Source organism: Hippichthys cyanospilos, chromosome 20 (assembly GCF_059441005.1).
Source record: "Hippichthys cyanospilos isolate Australia breed blue-spotted pipefish chromosome 20, RoL_Hcya_1.0, whole genome shotgun sequence".
NCBI lineage: Eukaryota > Metazoa > Chordata > Actinopteri > Syngnathiformes > Syngnathidae > Hippichthys > Hippichthys cyanospilos.
In genome coordinates, this window is record NC_142388.1 from 16,023,970 (window position 1) to 16,041,331 (window position 17,362).

At 41.5% G+C, this 17,362-nt stretch overlaps 3 protein-coding genes and 1 long non-coding RNA gene across 4 annotated transcripts in view; all 4 read left to right on the forward strand.

The window, feature by feature from the left end:
* Positions 1-17,362, forward strand: part of LOC148407553 (uncharacterized) — a 69,582-nt gene that overhangs the window by 7,542 nt on the left and 44,678 nt on the right. The window lies entirely within an intron of this gene.
* Positions 2,568-11,997, forward strand: LOC148407554 (uncharacterized). Its single transcript, XM_088403989.1, has 6 exons — positions 2,568-2,672; positions 3,578-3,704; positions 5,919-5,955; positions 8,880-9,336; positions 9,442-9,582; positions 9,975-11,997. Exons 1-6 carry the CDS (start codon positions 2,568-2,570, stop codon positions 10,134-10,136), a joined length of 1,029 nt encoding a protein of 342 aa, XP_088260115.1. The 3' UTR covers positions 10,137-11,997.
* Positions 11,080-11,997, forward strand: LOC148407555 (uncharacterized). Its single transcript, XM_088404066.1, has 2 exons — positions 11,080-11,229; positions 11,304-11,997. The coding sequence occupies exons 1-2, from the start codon at positions 11,138-11,140 to the stop codon at positions 11,788-11,790; spliced, it is 579 nt and encodes a 192-aa protein (XP_088260192.1). The 5' UTR covers positions 11,080-11,137; the 3' UTR covers positions 11,791-11,997.
* LOC148407556 (uncharacterized) lies at positions 12,728-13,341 on the forward strand. The gene is made up of 3 exons (XR_015863835.1): positions 12,728-12,775; positions 12,912-13,031; positions 13,109-13,341. It is a non-coding gene; the product is annotated as an uncharacterized LOC148407556 (long non-coding RNA).

The following is a 17,362-nucleotide window of genomic DNA, read 5'->3' on the forward strand; positions in this document are numbered from 1 at the left end:
ACATGTATTGGACCAAAAGGAGCTTTAGCTTTTGCTTTTTCTATTTTTCCTTGTAACAAGCTCTTGCTTGGGAAGGGTTTCTACCTTTTTCCTACTGGGTTTTTGGGTAGTTTTCTTCCCACTCAAGCAATAGCTTTCGACATCGTTTGATGTGTTTTAATAATGATAATCAGGGGGGATATGTGAAGGGAATCATATATTAGGTTGTTATCATTATGTGCTTATTTCATTGTTACCCATTTATGCAATCCTAGTTCATCTTGACCCTGTCCTTAGATAGAGCTGTTGACGCACGAAAGTGTGAGCCGGGACCTTGGCCCAGCTGCTGGTGGCGCCCGGCTGGCTCTTTTGTTGTGTCTTGTAATCTGCTATGCTTTTGCTCAATAAAAGCCAGGGGGGGGGACGGCTGGGCAGTGAAATTAGCGTTGGAAGACCCACGAGTTCATTTGCCCAAGCTTTTTTCCCTATGCCCGGCATAAAAAAGTCAATCTTGGCTGGTCTGAGTTACTCTTTTTGCTGTTTAAGCAGCTAGGCTTGTCCTAGTCTTCTTTTCTGAGATTTCTCTGACAGATACCTCCTTTTGTGTTCAACCTATACTAGTCGTTCCAACTTAAGGTGCTTCCCATAATTGGTAAGTCTGCTTAGAACACCCATTCATGAAAAATGTTCAATTTTTTTCCCCATTGTTTTACCCATAATTCCTTCATTGTTCTCACCAACATTTTGTAATCATCTATCTTCGCCATTCTTCATCTGATTCTGACCATTCAAACTTTAATCGATCCCGACAATTCATTGGGTGTCTCAATTTTCCTCTTCCCATGATTCCAAATTTTCCCACAATTCCACATTTTGGAATCGTTGGAATCATAACGAACCAATTCATTTTCAATTAGGTCATTCTTTGTGTGTGCGTTCAGCCTTTGTGGAAGACTATTTAGCCACACAAAGTACTCCATTTCCCATGAGGTTGTCAGGCGTCCATCTCGGACACTTGACTACATACACTGAGACTCCATTTACCAACAACCATCAGAGGCAGCCATCTTGGACATCTGATTAGACGTCTCAAGAGCGCTCAGCCCCACTTCTACCCAGGATGGCAGCCATCTTGGTTAACTCAGAACAATAAAAACGACTCTCTCCAAATGTTGAACATCCAAACGATTAAATATAATCCCCCAAAATTCAGAATTTGAACATTTATAGTACTTTTTTCTTTTAACTTCTATACTATACTTCATATTTGAAACTTGTTTCTTCATTATATTTTCTAATAATTACCATACCTTTATATTAAGGGATTAATTTAATTTGATTTTGGACTGCATTTTTTTTTGTCCCCCCCCCCTCTCTCTTTCTCTCTCTCTCTCTCTCCTCTCTCTCTCACTCTTTCCAATTTTCAATTTTTTAGAGCGAAATTGCATCATCAAGACCTTGAATGACTGGCAACTAGTGATGTGAGAGGAAGCCCTCTGAACCTTGGAAACTATCAACTAATTGAAACCACACGTACCAACACTTCATTATGTTTTATTTACTATATGGTGCCATCAAAACTTCAATTAAGGCAATTAAGCCAGCAAAGCTATACTGTAGTGTCATTTTATTTTCTAATGCTATTTTTGACTAATTAATAGGCAGCAACCTGTTTGGGGTGAATTGACACGGTTTGTTATAAAGACGTGTGCAATTGCTCGAGAACCAGTGCCAATAAATGAGAAAAATTATGTTTTTGCCGTTGCTAACGCCACAAGCTCTGTGGGGAAATCCATCGCGTTTTGCAGCGCTCTTTATGCTTTATACCAAGTTTTGTGCTCTCATTGTAGTATTTTTTTGTTGTTGAGAAGTTACATGTTTACTGTGTGCCAAGGTGTCAGTTTGGACGATGTTTGTCTTCCCGCTCGTGATGGACTACAGACAGTCGAAGTTCCGCCTCATGAGCTGTAACTCAGAAAGCAGTTCTCAAGTCACTGCACCGAGGCGTGGTTTGGTCGCATGACATCTAGATACATAATATTTTGTACTACATGATATTTTACACTATCATCACCAGTAATTTAAGTAAAAGTAAACAGAATAGGAATTTCATCGTGAAGTATTAATTTGCATATGACTATAAAACTCACTCATTCGTGGGCTCGAAAGTCCATGGGGATCGGTTAAATGTTTTTCATTGAACGTAAGGAGTTGTGTCGTTTTTCAGATCGTTGTTTCATTTTGTTTCCTAATCGATTGATTGCATTGCATTATAAGACAGAAAGAGAGATAATTTTATAGATATTTAAAGATAAATAAATCAGAAAGACATATAACTATATGGATATTTATATATAGTTAAAGAAATATATCGACAGACAGACAAATGTATAGATTTATATGTACAGTATATACAGTATTATGAATAGACAATATCATATACTATGCCCAATTCCATAATATTGTGTTGCCGAGAAACCATGCACTCAAGACTTGTAATGCGTTTTGTGCATCTAAATATAAATGATGGGGGGGTGTCACTTGACTTTTCAATACGATTTTGTTACGCTTCAATCAATGACCACGAGATGTCTGCCTTAAACCGTTTCTTCAAGGCTCCGAGCAACGAATCAGCGGTCGAGAAAAGATTCGGAGCTCCAAAGCCTCACTCGGCCATCACTATTTCTCGAATTGTCAGAAGTATTTGTTACAAGTCCCAAAGGCCTGGGATATCGTCTAATAATTTGCACCTGAAATTACAGGTAATGGGGAGGAAGATGATGACACGACGCGGAGTGGTTGTCATATCCTAATTTCCTCTCGACTCGAGTATTGTTGTTATTAATATGATCATCTTTTTTCCCCAAATACATTGTCTTACAACAGTAATGCTCTTTTGCGTCACCCACGTTGTTAAAAGTAGCGGTTAATCAAGTAATGACATCAGCAACCGCATAACGTCCATTTTCCCCGACGCTTTACATTAACTTATGGCGCACAAATGTCACGGATGTCGAAACTGCTCACGTGACAGTTGAAATGACAGCTTTTTTTTTCTTTTTCAGTTCTTTGTTGCTGATACAAAGCAACCGACGTTATGCGGTTTCCTGCATTGTCAGAAGTATTAAATGACTGTAATTTTCATTTACGTGCATGCATTTTTAAACCACCACGCGACCAGAAGAGAGCGTGAAGACGACAGGAAACTATTAAGAGCATAAAGCAGTTGCAGCGATGTCGGGCGGGTGTTGAGGCAAAAGAAATAATCATAAAATGAGACATTATCCCACTTCGTGGTTATTCATTTGACAAGAGAATTGTCACTGCAAAGGCAGAGAAGATTGGGTTTTGACAAGTGGAGCTGCATTTGTGGCGATGTCGTTTAGCAAATGACATCCAAATCTTCGTGCGAACTACAGTACTGTACTTGAGTTAGTACACTTCAGGAAGCGTGGAACATCACATATTTTATTACCGACCCACGCTTTTAATAACACTTGCCGCTCTACTGTTTTACACTTTCATGTCTTTGTTCATTTTGCCCATCATTTTTGGCAACAAATCTAAATAATATATTGTTACAAATGTTTTCGCGTAGCTACAGTGCAAAGACGCTTCGAAAAAAAGTTTTCAAGACTTTCCAAGAGTCAGCGAAGGCAACATCAAAAGGTCACTATATGCACGTTCTTCCTGTTCCGGTTCATTGTACCCGGGCAATGTGAGAGGTAAGTGAAGTACGTATAAGCTGTTGCGATATTAATATTGGGATATGCTCTATCTACACTGCCCTAACTTACTGTAAACAGTAACGTTTATGTTCTATAAGCACTTTGTTGTTATTATAATGAGTCATTATTAATTGAACTTTGCTATGTTTTTAATGCGATATGCTACGATGCTGAAGCCACGTGTGCTTACAGGTGCTAATTTGATGACGCATTTTACTCGTTACGCTCCATTTTTCGCTCCATTTTTCATCGGTTTGCACTCAGCAAGTAACTTCGCAGTGTGTTGCCTTGTGTGCCAAGTTTCTGCCATGCCTTGGGGAAATTTCTACAAAATGTCATTAACTTTATTTTAGTTTATTATTATTATCATTTTAACTTATCAAGCCATGACGCCTCGTTCATCTACTGCTGGTTTTAAAAAAAGTGCAATAAGTACACGATTGACAAAACATGATGAATAATTGGGATTTAAATAGTGACCAAAATAATTGTGATAATTATTTTGGACATTATCATGCAGCCTTTTGATGATGAGTGTCTTATTGTGTAAATGTTTTAATTTATCCGGCAACGTTACAAAAAAAAAAAGTGCATCAAGATTAAGACCTTCAATGTATTTTTGTGTAGATTGTGTCACGTGTTCATCATTCTAGTGAGCACAGGTGTGTACAATTGATTGGAATTTCATCCACACAATCTTAAAAAAAAAATACTTGCCATTGGTATTGATGAACTGAACAGTTAAATGTTGTCTCTGTTACCATCAGACCAAAAAAAAAAAACCAAACTTTATTTCGACTGGAAAAAATATCTTGTGTAATTTCACAAAGTGGCCCAAAAATGTAGATATGATGATGATATTGATGTGTGTTTTATTGTAAAAATGTATAATTTATATCACATAGGTTTAAAAAAGGTGTTTGAAGGTGAAGCGCTCCCAATGTATCAATAATGTAGTTCTGCTCTGTATGGTTTGTGTCACATGCTCATAAAGGAATGTACTGAGTGACTGAAGAGGCCATCTGTTTGTCTTGAATTGATTGGCTCTTTTTAAAGTACCTAAACATGTCTGTCAATACTGATCATCCTTCACATTGTCTGTGATGTAAGTTAAAGATTGCATCAACTGGTCCAAGACAGATACTAAATGCTTTCAATTCCATATGAAACTTAATGCATGTAGTAGTGCTACACGTATTGCACGTGACCCTATCAAGGTGAGGTTTTTTACAATACATTGTGCATTTCTAGTAAAAACACATATCTGTATTTTGAGTAAAATATTATGCAAGTTATATCTTAGTTCTTTGCGTCTGCAGAATTAGCTGTAGGACTTCGTTCTTCTGACCTGCTTTATGAAAACAAGACATTGCTCCTACATTAATCTGTGTTAAATATACAGTAGAGATGGGTTGATGACGCCTTGTTGATTTGAAAACAGTCAAAGGTAAAACCTCTTAGAAATTTTAAGATTTTGAAGTTTTTACTGTCAAATTTTAAAGTTTTTAAGCCATGCCACTGTCTGATAAAGAAGAAAACAGCAACGTAGTCAATAGTCAATTCTGCCAACCCTCATAAAATAGCCACATTAAGGACATCTTGTGATCAAATTGCCATAGCACTTAGTTTACATTCTATAACATTCACTCTTCCATTTATGTCTGCCTAATTTATCTGGCCAAGGGTAAGTAGGCAGATTGTCAGTGGGTTTTCACCTTTATTTTCAGTGATTGTCTAATTGCATACCAGACTTCATATTTTGGGGGAAATTATTTTAGAAAAACATTAAAAAAAGGTGAAAATTAACATTTTTAATTCATTACCTACATGGTTACGACATGTGTATTGTATCAACGTTAAGGTCTGCTTACAAGCGATGTGATTTATGCAATTGCAAATGCTCTTGCTAAAGTACCTGGAGGTCTGTAGTTCTTGATAACACATCATTTTTGAGCCCATAGATACAGTTGCCTTTGCATTGGATGGTGATGCCCATTCAAGATTGCATCAATTAGTGAACGTCAAATAAAAGCATACAATTACAGAACAATGAAACTAGATGCATGTTTATGTGATACATATATTGTATGTGACCTTATCATAATGAGTATTTTGTGCAAATATATTGCGCAGCCCTATTAAACAATCTAAATATGTTTTTTGAGTGAAATGTTCCAGAGTTCATGTCTGTGTTGCTTTATGTGTCTACAGAGCCTGCTGTTGAATCCAGCTTTTCTCCCAACTTGAGGTGTGTGCAAATTACTTAACCATGTTCTGAACAGACTGTTGTGGCAACTATGGTGATGTGCCATACAAAGGTCATGCGGTATTCAAAAAAGACATTGTTCATGTTGAATGAATGTTATGTTTGAATGTACACACTAAGCATTTTTTCAAATGACCACACATACGGTGCAGAAAGCGCGATTATGTTAGTCCACTCTGTTTACCTGTTATTCAACCTCTTGTGTATAAGTGATGTACAATAACGTTAGTGTTCACACACTTGAAACATCCATTCATTTCTGTAGCTGATTTTGTGTCAGGCATCGACTGATAATAGATTCTGATGGTATGATAACCTTGCGCAAAAATATCACAGTAGCAAACGTACACCTCTATTTATTTCCTTTGAATACCAATCATATTTTATTTTTTACAAAAATTAATTGCATATTCAGTAAATTGAGAAATATGTACCACGTTTAATACAAAAATTAAATGCATAAATATTTTAATATGGCAGTGTTTGCTTTTAGTTCCCCATCAGTGGTAAGCTATTAAGAGGCTCCACCGCACTGTCATTAATGTTCACTGTGAGGCAGACTAGTTAAAAAAAAAAAAAAAATCCTGTAAAATGAAATTTGTTTTCTAAATAACTTAGAATGCTATCAGCTCTAAACCTTAAAATCATACAATAAGCAATTTTGTTTTATTGACTTCATCATAAATTCACTGTTTGGATCACAAATGATCATTTGTCGTTGCCTTATTGAAGTCGTGGAAGGCGTGGTGTCAATGTTTTATATTGTTAGCAATCTTAAATTTCCCAAAAGTGGGCTATATAATCAAAATTCAGCATATATATTAGTTTACACACGTAAACGTGCCATTTTTCCAACATGTTGTTTGTTTTATCATTCTTTTTTTTACCTTGCCAACAAGGTAAAAAAAAACAAAAAAAAACCAACTGCAATAGCCTTTGAATTGTTTTCAAAGGCAGCTAGTTGGGACAACTATGCAAGAAGCATATCATAAACTGCCCTGTTCCAAGAAAGAAAAGAAAAAAAAGACACTAATTACTGGTTATAAACAGCATTAGCCATTATTGAAACCTTAAGTTTCTTCCACTCCATCTACTCCATAATATGCTCAGAATGTACAGTAAGTCTATTCATTTATTAGTGATTCATTAGTAGTGCCCCTATTGCTCTGTTACTGCATTTTTTTATTTTGTTTTATTGTCTACTTAATTCTTTGCTTGATTATGGAATGTAGTCTGGTCGGGGAAGTGTACAGAATAAGAATTTCAGTGTGGTATTACTTAACCTTTTCACACTGCAGTTAACTGTCAACATGGTTTTTGGCCCATGCCTAGTACGAGCACTACTATTTAGCAGCTACATCACCGTGTGGTATGGTGCCTGCACCGTGTCCTGTCGTCACACTCCTTGTGCAAGCAGCTGACAGGATAATCATATACATAATCATAACCTTTCCTACTCTACTGGACATCTACAACACGCGTCTCACCCGCAAAGCTGTTAGGATCGCGGGGGGTCCCTCCCCTTCCTGCCTGACCCACAGCCTCTTCAGCCTGCTGCCAATTGGGAAGAAAACTGCATGGCCCCTGAGCCCAGACCAGCAGGATCAAAAACAGTTTTCTCCAGAGACTCAACTCCCTGCCTGTGACTGCAACACTTGATTATTCTACGTATTCCTATTGACCTTTCCTTTTCTTCATTGTTCATTATGCTATAATACTTTGTATGGGGCTTGAAAGGAAATATTTTTTTTTCTGCACTGTATTGTGTTCATATGGCAGGTTTCAGAAAGTGAAATATAATAATTGCACAAAAAACATGCTTTTAATTCACGAGTTTATGTAGGGTGTTTACCTGACAAACTTCCTGCTTTTTATTCATCTAAAATGGGGGTGGGCAAACTTTTTGACTTGACGGTCACTGCAGCGACTAATCCAGTGACCAAGTTTAGCCGTTCAGGTGGGTGCGGGAAGGGAGATTTTTTACGTGCAGCAATGAAATGGTGAGTAAATGATGTGCTCGAATCCAGATCTTATCCTTGTGATGTTTCCAGTTATTAGTCATGCATAGCATTGAGCGCTTGAATTGTTTCGTGGCGTGGCGTGGCGTGGCGTTTTCCTTGCGTGTTTTGCGTTGTAGCGGTGTGGTAAAAACCGTATGACCTCCGTGCTGCCAACACACCTGTCCTTAAATAAGTTCCCAATTATCTCCTCAACCCTACCCCGCGCACCTATACCGCAGACACAGTGACCACTTATGCAACAACAATTATATAAAGAAACAATGGCTCCTCCAGTCACAAAGGGTTGTAAAATTTGACAAAACGGCCGCTCTAATTTCGGAACATTAAACACTTCATTATTGATTCTATAAATTGTTTGATTTTGTAAATGTAATAGTTTAACACACTGCTGAATTTGTTATCTAAACATAATAGTAATATAAATAAAAATTTAAATGAAAAGAAATAGACAAATAGTAAAAAAAAATCCTAGGAATAATATAGGAAAAATGAAAGATGAAAATGTGATATTTCATTAGATAATTAAAGAGAAAAATTCCAAGCAGTCAAGTCCCGTGCATTTAACTATTAAAATCACTTAACAACTGAAAATTGAATTAACAAAATTAAGTTGTTGTCCCCCCCTCAATTCTGATAGTTACTATTTTAATGTACTAATAGTTCTGCTATCCTTCAGGATATTATTCTCCTGATAATTTCTTCACGTTCCCTAGGACAGATTAAAAAGTCTAGCATATGGCCTCGCCTGATCTAGAATGATGCTACATTTGAATGTAAAAGGTTTTATGGGTTTCAATATTCTGGCACTTTTGTCTTGTACATGAAATGCATTATGTTTATGAACTTGCCTGTCGGATTATTTAAAGGTGTTTTTTTTTCTTTCAGAAGACCTTCTTTACCTGACCCCAAACACCCCTCTTTGTTGCTGCTCTACCTTTTTGTCTCTTCCTTTTTTCTATCTCACCCCATCAGATTAAAAGCATTGCCGAGGAAGAGCAAAAAATCTCAAGCGGTAAAGTCTTGCTGGCAGCGACGTTGTGGCTCCCAAGCAACTCTTGCACGCTCTGATTTTTGTTCTACCGAAGCACCCAAATCAGAGATCAATACATGCCTGAATGAGGCAATATCAGAGATTAATACATGCTTGGGTCAGTCGCCCATATCAGAGATCAATACATGCCTAAGTGAGGCACCTATATCAGAGATTGATGCATGCCTGAATGAGGCATCCTTTTCAGAGATTGATGCATGCCTGAATGAGGCATCCTTTTCAGAGACTGGTAACCGTGCCAGTGAAGCACACGTTGAAAGTGGTGATGGATTGGCACCTGTCCGACCCAAGGTAACATATGTGTTGGCCTCTCACAGCCAAGCCCATCGCAGATATGGCAAATGGAGAAACAACCAGTGTGTGGCTAACTCTGTTATATTTCTGGCATTCCTGCAGGAGTTAGATCACCTGACCAGCTCACATCTTGATCTTGTTCTCAAACGGGGCCATGAACTGTATGTAAATGTTATGACTAAGTTGCAAGCAGAAGGTCGCTTTTGTCATGATTTCTTGACTACCGATGAACTTCCAGAAATTGTAAGTGGGTTTTCAAAACAGCACATGTTAATAAAGAGTCTTTCATTGTGTGGCATGTTGACCTTATTTTGTGGTGATGTGTATTATCTGAATCTTCGTGATAGACTTCAGTGCTTGACTGCAGAGGTAAACTTTGCTCTTTTGATTATGCAATCACTGTGCATAGCTGTCTTTCGAGACCGTAAAGGCAGGTTTGGGATTTTTGATCCGCATAGCAGAGGATGTGATGGCCTCCCTGTTCAAGATGGCAAAGCTGTTATCATGCTTTTTACATGCTTGAATGATCTGATAGACACATTAAGTCTTTCACACATTGATTAAGTCTTTCACAATATCGAACGCCAATTGTGATTCTCGTTACAAGATGATACCCGTTATTTTTGCATCTGTAGATGTCACTGCTGATGATCATGAGATGGTACCTTGTGCAGAGCGTCCTCCACCGATGGCGCAATAGGAATGTGTCAACACGAGCCGAGCGGTTGCTGAGACCATTACAAGTTCTCGTACGAAAGAGCCAGCGCCTAATGCTGCAAAACAATGCACTGATCTGACGAACGACAACAATAAGGTGCTTTGCCCAACATCAGGTAAAGTGCTGCAAGATTTGTCAAAAATGAGTAGAGCAAGAAAAAGAAAATTCCAAAGACGCATAAAGGCACAGGAAAAGATGAATGTTAACTCTGGAAACATACTACAGCGGAAAACTAAGAACATGAAACAAAAAGAAAAGTACAGTCAAAATGCAAAATTAAGACAACGTAAAAAGTGTTATCACAACTCGCTATCGACAAGACCTAAGTTATAGTTTAAAACAAAAGTACTACATCAGACAGCGTTGCATGATCGACCAGCTCTATAGGAGGAAATCCCTTTCCCTCATTTCACATCGTTATAGGACAGATAATTGCTTCAGGATACGACAGCGCTCCTACATTACACAACAATATCGTACTGATCTTGCATTTAAAGATAGACTAACGTTGCTACATTAAACAACGATATAGTAATCTTGCATTTAAAGATAGACAACGTTGCTACATTAAACAACGATATCGTACTGATCTTGCATTTAAAGTAGACAACATTGCTACACTAAACAACGATATCGTAATGATCTTGCATTTAAAGATAGACAACGTTGCTACATTAAGCAACGATATCGTACTGATCTTGCATTTAAAGATAGACAACGTTGTTACACAAAACAACGATATCGTAACGATCTTGCATTTAAAGATAGACAACGTTGCTACATTAAACAATGATACAGTAATGATCTTGTTGTGGCGGACACTAGGACCATGTCTCTCACCCAGTAGGCATGATGCTATGATCCTTTGATGCTTTGAACCTGTTGGCTTTGTCTTTGCTGTTTTGGACTTTGTTGTATCAGTTTTGTGATGGCATGCGAAGAGTAAAGATCTCCACTAGCACAGCAACGTGTGGTTTCTTCGCCTCGCCACATTGGTGACCCCGGATAGGTCATCTTGCCATATTACTATCCCAGACGTTAGAAAGTTTCGTCAGGCTGTTGGAGATGTAGTTTCGCCACATGGGTGACCCCGGACGTCAGAATGTTTCAGCGAGAAATCACCGTAGACGTCCCACTTCGTGGCATCCCTCCACCAGCCTACTATACGTCAGGTAATGCAGCAAGCTGGTACCACGTCAGCCAGCCAGCACCCCAACAAGGGTCCTCTCACCCCTTGGCGCACCAGGGATCGAGCCAGCCAGCAACAGGCTGGTACGGGCGCTGGTGAGAACGGCTGTGCAGTCCAATTTCGGAGTCCCTGGCCGTCGACCGGGATCTTTCAGCTGGGCGGCCTCATCTACTTCCGATGTCCGTCCGGCCTCAGCAGTAGGCCTCCAGCCACCATCATTCAGCCGCCCCCTCCGATTCACCATGCCCGCAGGTATGGTCCGAGTATACATCGGAGCGGGTCAGCTGGTGTTGGTGCCGCAGCAGGTTCATGCCCAGGCACAGACTGGGATGCGGCCGGCCGTCACTCGGAAGCCACTGTGCCTGCCAGCATGCAGGTCAGCACTGCCACTCCGGCTCCTGCGGAACTTCAGAACATCCCTTTGCCAACGCTACCTCATGGTTTTCACGCTGAACGTCTCACCCTTACCCCTGTCGCACCTGGGGCCCTGGTGTCACATACACCGCCCAGGACCGGACTGAGACTCAGGGTGCCAGACTGGTGAATACCCTGTGGGGTTTTCCGTTATGCCTTTCTGGGTGTTCGGGGGGGGAGTTGTGTGGCGGACACTAGGACCATGTCTCTCACCCAGTTGGCATGATGCTATGATCCTTTGATGCTTTGAACCCGTTGGCTTTTTTTTTTGCTGTTTTGGACTTTGTTGTATCAGTTTTGTGATGGCATGCGAAGAGTAAAGATCTCCACTAGCACAGCAACGTGTGGTTTCTTCGCCTCGCCACATTGTGTTTAAAAACAGGCAGTGCTCCTATGTCACAAACCGATACCAAAATGACTGAATTCAGAGCCAAACACAAGGAAATCATGAGACTTGACAACGAAAACTAAGTGTGATTTATTAAGAACTAATGCGTTGCGTTGCACAATTAAGATTTTGAAAAAATACAAAGTCATAAACCAACTATTTAAAGAGAGAATCAGTTGTGAAATCACTAAAGCTATTGAGCTCTTCAAAAGACAAATTAAATTTGGACCCACATTTGTCTGCTCTGTGTGTCACAGAGCATTATTTCCTAACCAAGTGCACCCTTGTAAGCGCAGTACTTATAAGAAAAATAAACATACTGTTGAAAGTTGCCTCACAGGAAAGTATGTTCATATTTGTAATCATGAATGTGAACCATCATGCAAAGTACCAGAGGAAAGAAAACGAGTGGATTTGTCACACTTACTTTGAGCATCTTAAAAATGGCAAAATGCCAGCTCTAGCGGTTGCTAATAACCTCCAACTCGCAGATATTCCAAATGAGCTTTGTGGTTTAAACATATTAGAGAGGCATCTCATATGAAAATATGTGGTATTCGCCAAAATTATTCCTCTTCCGAAAGGTCAGCAACGAGCCATTCGTGGAAATGTTGTGTGTGTTCCTTCAGAAGTACAAGAGACAGTCAACGTGTTGCCTGGACCCAGGAGAGAATCACAAGTTTTGCGAGTGAAACTGAAGCGACAGCTTTGCTACAAGGGTCATCAGGTATTTCAAACTGTCACTTGGCCTAACCTAATGCGTGCTCTGATTAAACTGAAGCAGGTGCATCCACAGTACAGCGACATAATAATTTGTGACGACCCTGACCTTTGTGACCCAACGCTCACCGTTGCTCCCGCAGAAAGAACTAACCCGGTAAGCTTTTTGAAGACACCCAAACTTGAGCCCATGGCTTTTCCAGTCCAGTTTCGAACTGGGGAAAACACTCTTGATGAAGAGAGGGAGATTAAACTCACACCAAGCAAGTATTTCAAAACGCGACTGTCTTGTGTGGATGAAAGTTTTGCCAGAGACACTAACTACTTGTTCTTTGCTCAGTTTGCGACTGAAATCCACCAGGCCACATCAAGCATAAGAATACAGTTACGCAAAGGTAAACCTTTTACCAGAGACGGTTGAAGAATAAACAATGCTATGTTGCAGGATAAAAGGGAAGTTGAAAAACTGATACACAGCAAAGACGCTGTCCGTTTCATGGCGCCATTAAGGGGTGCGCCAGCCTATTGGGAGAAATGCCTCAAGGACATTTTTGCCATGATTCGGCAACTGGGCACACCCACGTTCTTCTGCACATTCTCCGCTGCTGAAATGTGTTGGGAAGAAGTCATCACCGCCATCAAAGCGCAACAAGGTGAACAGGTGATTTTCGCTGACCTTGACTGGGCCACAAAGTGTGAAATTCTCCGCAGCAATCCGGTGACAACGATGCGCATGTTTGACAAACGTGTGGAAGCTCTGTTCAGAGACCTGCTCCTGTCTCCGGCACAACCCATTGGAAAAGTGGTCGACTACTTTTACAGATTGGTGTTTCAGCACAGAGGAAGTCAGCACATCCATTGCCTCATTTGGGTTGAAGGCGCCCCCGTCTTTGAGGAGGCCTCAGATCAAGAAATTTGCGATTTTGTGTCGCGCTACATTTCCGCTGAACTGCCCGATCCGGAAACGGAACCCGAACTGCATCAAAAAGTCACAGAGGTTCAGATGCACAGTAAGTCTCATTCAAAGACGTGTGTCAAAGCACCTGGTGCGCAATGCTGTTTTGGTTTCCCCAAGCAGCCGTGCGAGAGAACCATGATCATGAGACGTGAAGAGTGTGATGGAAAAAATCCAGAAAAAGAGAAGCGGTCGGCGCCAAACCCCAAGCTTGTTGATTTGCAAAATTTACTGAACGAGCTGGAAACGGCCTCTCTGACTTTGCCGCAGCTACTGGCTAAGTGCGAACTCACCAGTGACGAGTCCATGGATGGTTTATACTCGATTGCCGCAAAGACCTCTGTGGTGCTCAAGCGAGAGCCCAAAGACTGCTGGATGAACAACTACAATCGACATCTGCTTCTTGCTTGGGATGCAAATATGGACATTCAGTACATTCTGAACGCTTATTCCTGCATTACCTACATCTGCAGCTACATCAGCAAAGCTGAGCACGGTCTGAGCCAGTACCTGAAATCGGTGATTGAGAACTCCCACAGCGAAAATGTCAACGAGAGCGACGAAATGAAACAAATCATGCAAGCGTACTCTAAGAAAAGAGAGGTGAGTGCACAAGAGTGCGTCGCACACGCATGTGGCCTATATATGAAGCAAGCGTCCCGCAGTGTGGTTTTTGTACAAACCAGTGACAATGCGCTGAAAATGAGTTATCCCCTCTCATATCTTGAGGGCAAAACGCAGGAGTCCGTTGAATTGTGGATGACCGGCTTGCCGGAAAAGTATAAATGCAGACCTCAAACGGAGGAGTTTGAAGCAATGTGCTTGGTTGATTTTGCTTCAACCTGCAGAATCGTGTATGGCAAGCAAGCAAAAGGCAAAAATGTTTTCCCCCTGCTGAATGACATGGGTTATGTCCAAAATAGAACAGGTAAACACGCTGTCATCAAATACTGTAAATTCTCACAGGAAAAAAAGCCTGAGGAATTTTACTGCACGTTGCTAAAGCTGTACCTGCCTCATCGTGCCGACTGCCAGTTGAAGTCCAGACACTATCCTACATACAAGTTGTTTTACGATCATGCCTTTGTACAGTTGCCAGCCGCTGAGCATCCAGAGCCCGTTGTGCAAATTGTGGACCGGAACACAGCACAGCAAAGATGTTGACAACGTCATCCGAGAGGTGGAGGAAAGCGGAATGGTCTTCAACGAGTGGTGTCAGCTAGCACCGGAAAGCGAACTGCAAAGACTCGAGTGCATCGAGGAAATCAATGCAAGAGATGATCCTGGCGATGCTGTGGAGGAAAATATACCAGACTACAACATCAGGTCCGAGGTATCGGAAATGTCTATCGCGACGGAAGCCGCTCGCATCGATCCGGCTGTTTTGCGTGATATGTACCGGAACCTTAACCGAAAGCAAGCGTGTGCTTTCTACCTGGTCAGAGATTGGTGCATACGACGCGTGTGTGGCTTAAAACCATGGCAGTTCTTCTATTACATCAATGGTGGCGCCGGAACGGGAAAGTCACATTTAATCAAATGTATTCACACAGAGGCTACAAAAATACTGCGCAGACTGCCTGAGACTGGCTGAGGAAGCGGACATTTCCAAACAGGGTTCACTGGCACAGCGGCCTTCAACATTTCAGGTGTGACTTTGCACTGCCTGGTGAAACTGCCAAGAAGCCTCAAACCCCCGTATCATGGCCTGGGCAACAAACTGGACGAAGTGAGAGCGGAGCTATCGCTTGCTGAAATTCTCATTATCGATGAGATTTCCATGGTGTCGAAAAACCTCTTTGCATATGTTGACGCCAGGTTGAAGCAAATCAAAGGAATCAATTTACCATTTGGTGGCATGTCTGTTATCGCCGTTGGGGATTTCTACCAGCTACCTCCTGTGAGACAGTCCGGTACGATCCCACCAGGCTGGACCACTGGCGCGACAGCTTCCAAATTATCACTTTGACTGAAATCATGAGGCAGAAGGATGACGTTCCATTTGCCGAACTGCTTCGCGTCAAAGAAAAATCCCATGCGCTGTCGGAAATGGACAGAGCTTTGCTGGCTATGACCTACACCGCTCCAGAGAACTGCCCAAACGAAGCTCTGCATGTTTTCGCCACAAACAAACAGGTAAATGACCATAACTCTCAGATGCTGAATCTGCTTCATGAGGCAATTGTGACTCTTGATGCCGATGACTACAAGAAAGATCAAAGGACTGGCAGAATGGCGAGACAAGCCGCCCCTGTCCAAGGGGCGAAGAATGAGTTGCCGGACTTGATAAAGGTGGCCATTGGTGCTCGTGTTATGGTAACCCGCAATATTGATGTTCAGGCAGGTTTGTGCAACGGCTCATTTGCGAGAGTTGTCAAATTGGTGCATTATGCCAACAATGCACGCGTTCAGAAACTTGGGCTGGAGCTTGACGCTGCGACAAAGGCGAGTGCTGCTGATAACATTGTTTACATTGACAGAGTGGAGGAAAAGTTGAAACGGCCAGTAGTCGTGCGTTTGCAGTTCCCCATTAAGCTTGCTTTTGCTTGCACGATCCACAAAGTACAAGGTATAACCACATCTGAAGCGGTGGTCTCTCTGAAAGGTGTCTTTGCGCACGGCATGGCGTACGTGGCTCTGAGCTGAGTGACGTCTCTCAGTGGGCTCCATGTGCTGCATATGGACGAGAGAAGGATTCACGCCAACCCCAAAATAACCTCTGCTCTTACTACGATGACAGAAGCTTCCTTGGACCACGTGATGCCTCTACTTCATGTCATGCCCACACTAGATCTGACCATCAACCTGGTCGTTGTCCATCACAACACCAAAGGGCTGCTTTGTCCTGCGCAGGATATCAAATGTCACCACAAGCTGCACTTTGCTGACGTTTTGTGCTTGACAGAAACACACCTCCAGGGGTTAGCGGATGCTGGAAATGTCGTCTTGGAAGGCTACACGGTGTATCGCCGGAACCGAAGTGTCTCACATTGAAATTGTCCTGACTTGGCAACGAAACGTGGCGGCGGTGTAGGTATTTGGGTGAAAGGACACATTCTGGCACACGAAACGATCTACATCCAGGGTGTCACTGATATTGAATTTGTTGTGGTCAAACTTGAACCTCCCATTGATTTGTTCATTGCTGCTGTGTACAGGCCTCCGGGGCAGAGTCTGCGCTCTTTTTTGCCAAACTTGGAAAGTTTGTTGTACTCTCTGGAAGTGATGGACCATCATCAGATCCTGGTATGCGGAGATTTCAATGAAGATGCGCTGTCACTCACACAAGCCCATTATGGAACTGTTTTTCTCTAAGGGTTACACACAGCTTATAAATACGAGTACCACTGACAAGAACACACTCCTTGACCTCATATTTGTCTCCCGACCTCAGTGTGCTGTTCATTCAGGTGTCCTGCGAACATACTATAGCTATCACAATCCTGTCCTCTGTGTTTTACACACTGAAAGGTGAGTCATGTACAAATTGCACATTAATTGTTGTCCCTGTCATGTTATGGTGCCCTGAGGTTAACATGTGATGGGATGAAATCCGGGGTGAGGATGGTCTTGCGTGTGTGCGTGAAGGTGAGTAGGAGGTGAGGTGAGAGTCAAATTTCGAGACTAACAAAAAAAATG

Coding starts and splice junctions, on each gene's coding strand:
- LOC148407554 (XM_088403989.1), top strand. CDS start 2,568: ATGTCTGCCTTAAACCGTTTCTTCAAGGCTCCGAGCAACGAATCAGCG. Junction 3,705..5,918: donor GTACCCGGGCAATGTGAGAG/GTAAGTGAAGTA, acceptor ATGTGTCTACAG/AGCCTGCTGTTGAATCCAGC. Junction 9,337..9,441: donor TGGCACCTGTCCGACCCAAG/GTAACATATGTG, acceptor GCATTCCTGCAG/GAGTTAGATCACCTGACCAG.
- LOC148407555 (XM_088404066.1), top strand. CDS start 11,138: ATGGGTGACCCCGGACGTCAGAATGTTTCAGCGAGAAATCACCGTAGA. Junction 11,230..11,303: donor ACCAGCCTACTATACGTCAG/GTAATGCAGCAA, acceptor TTGGCGCACCAG/GGATCGAGCCAGCCAGCAAC.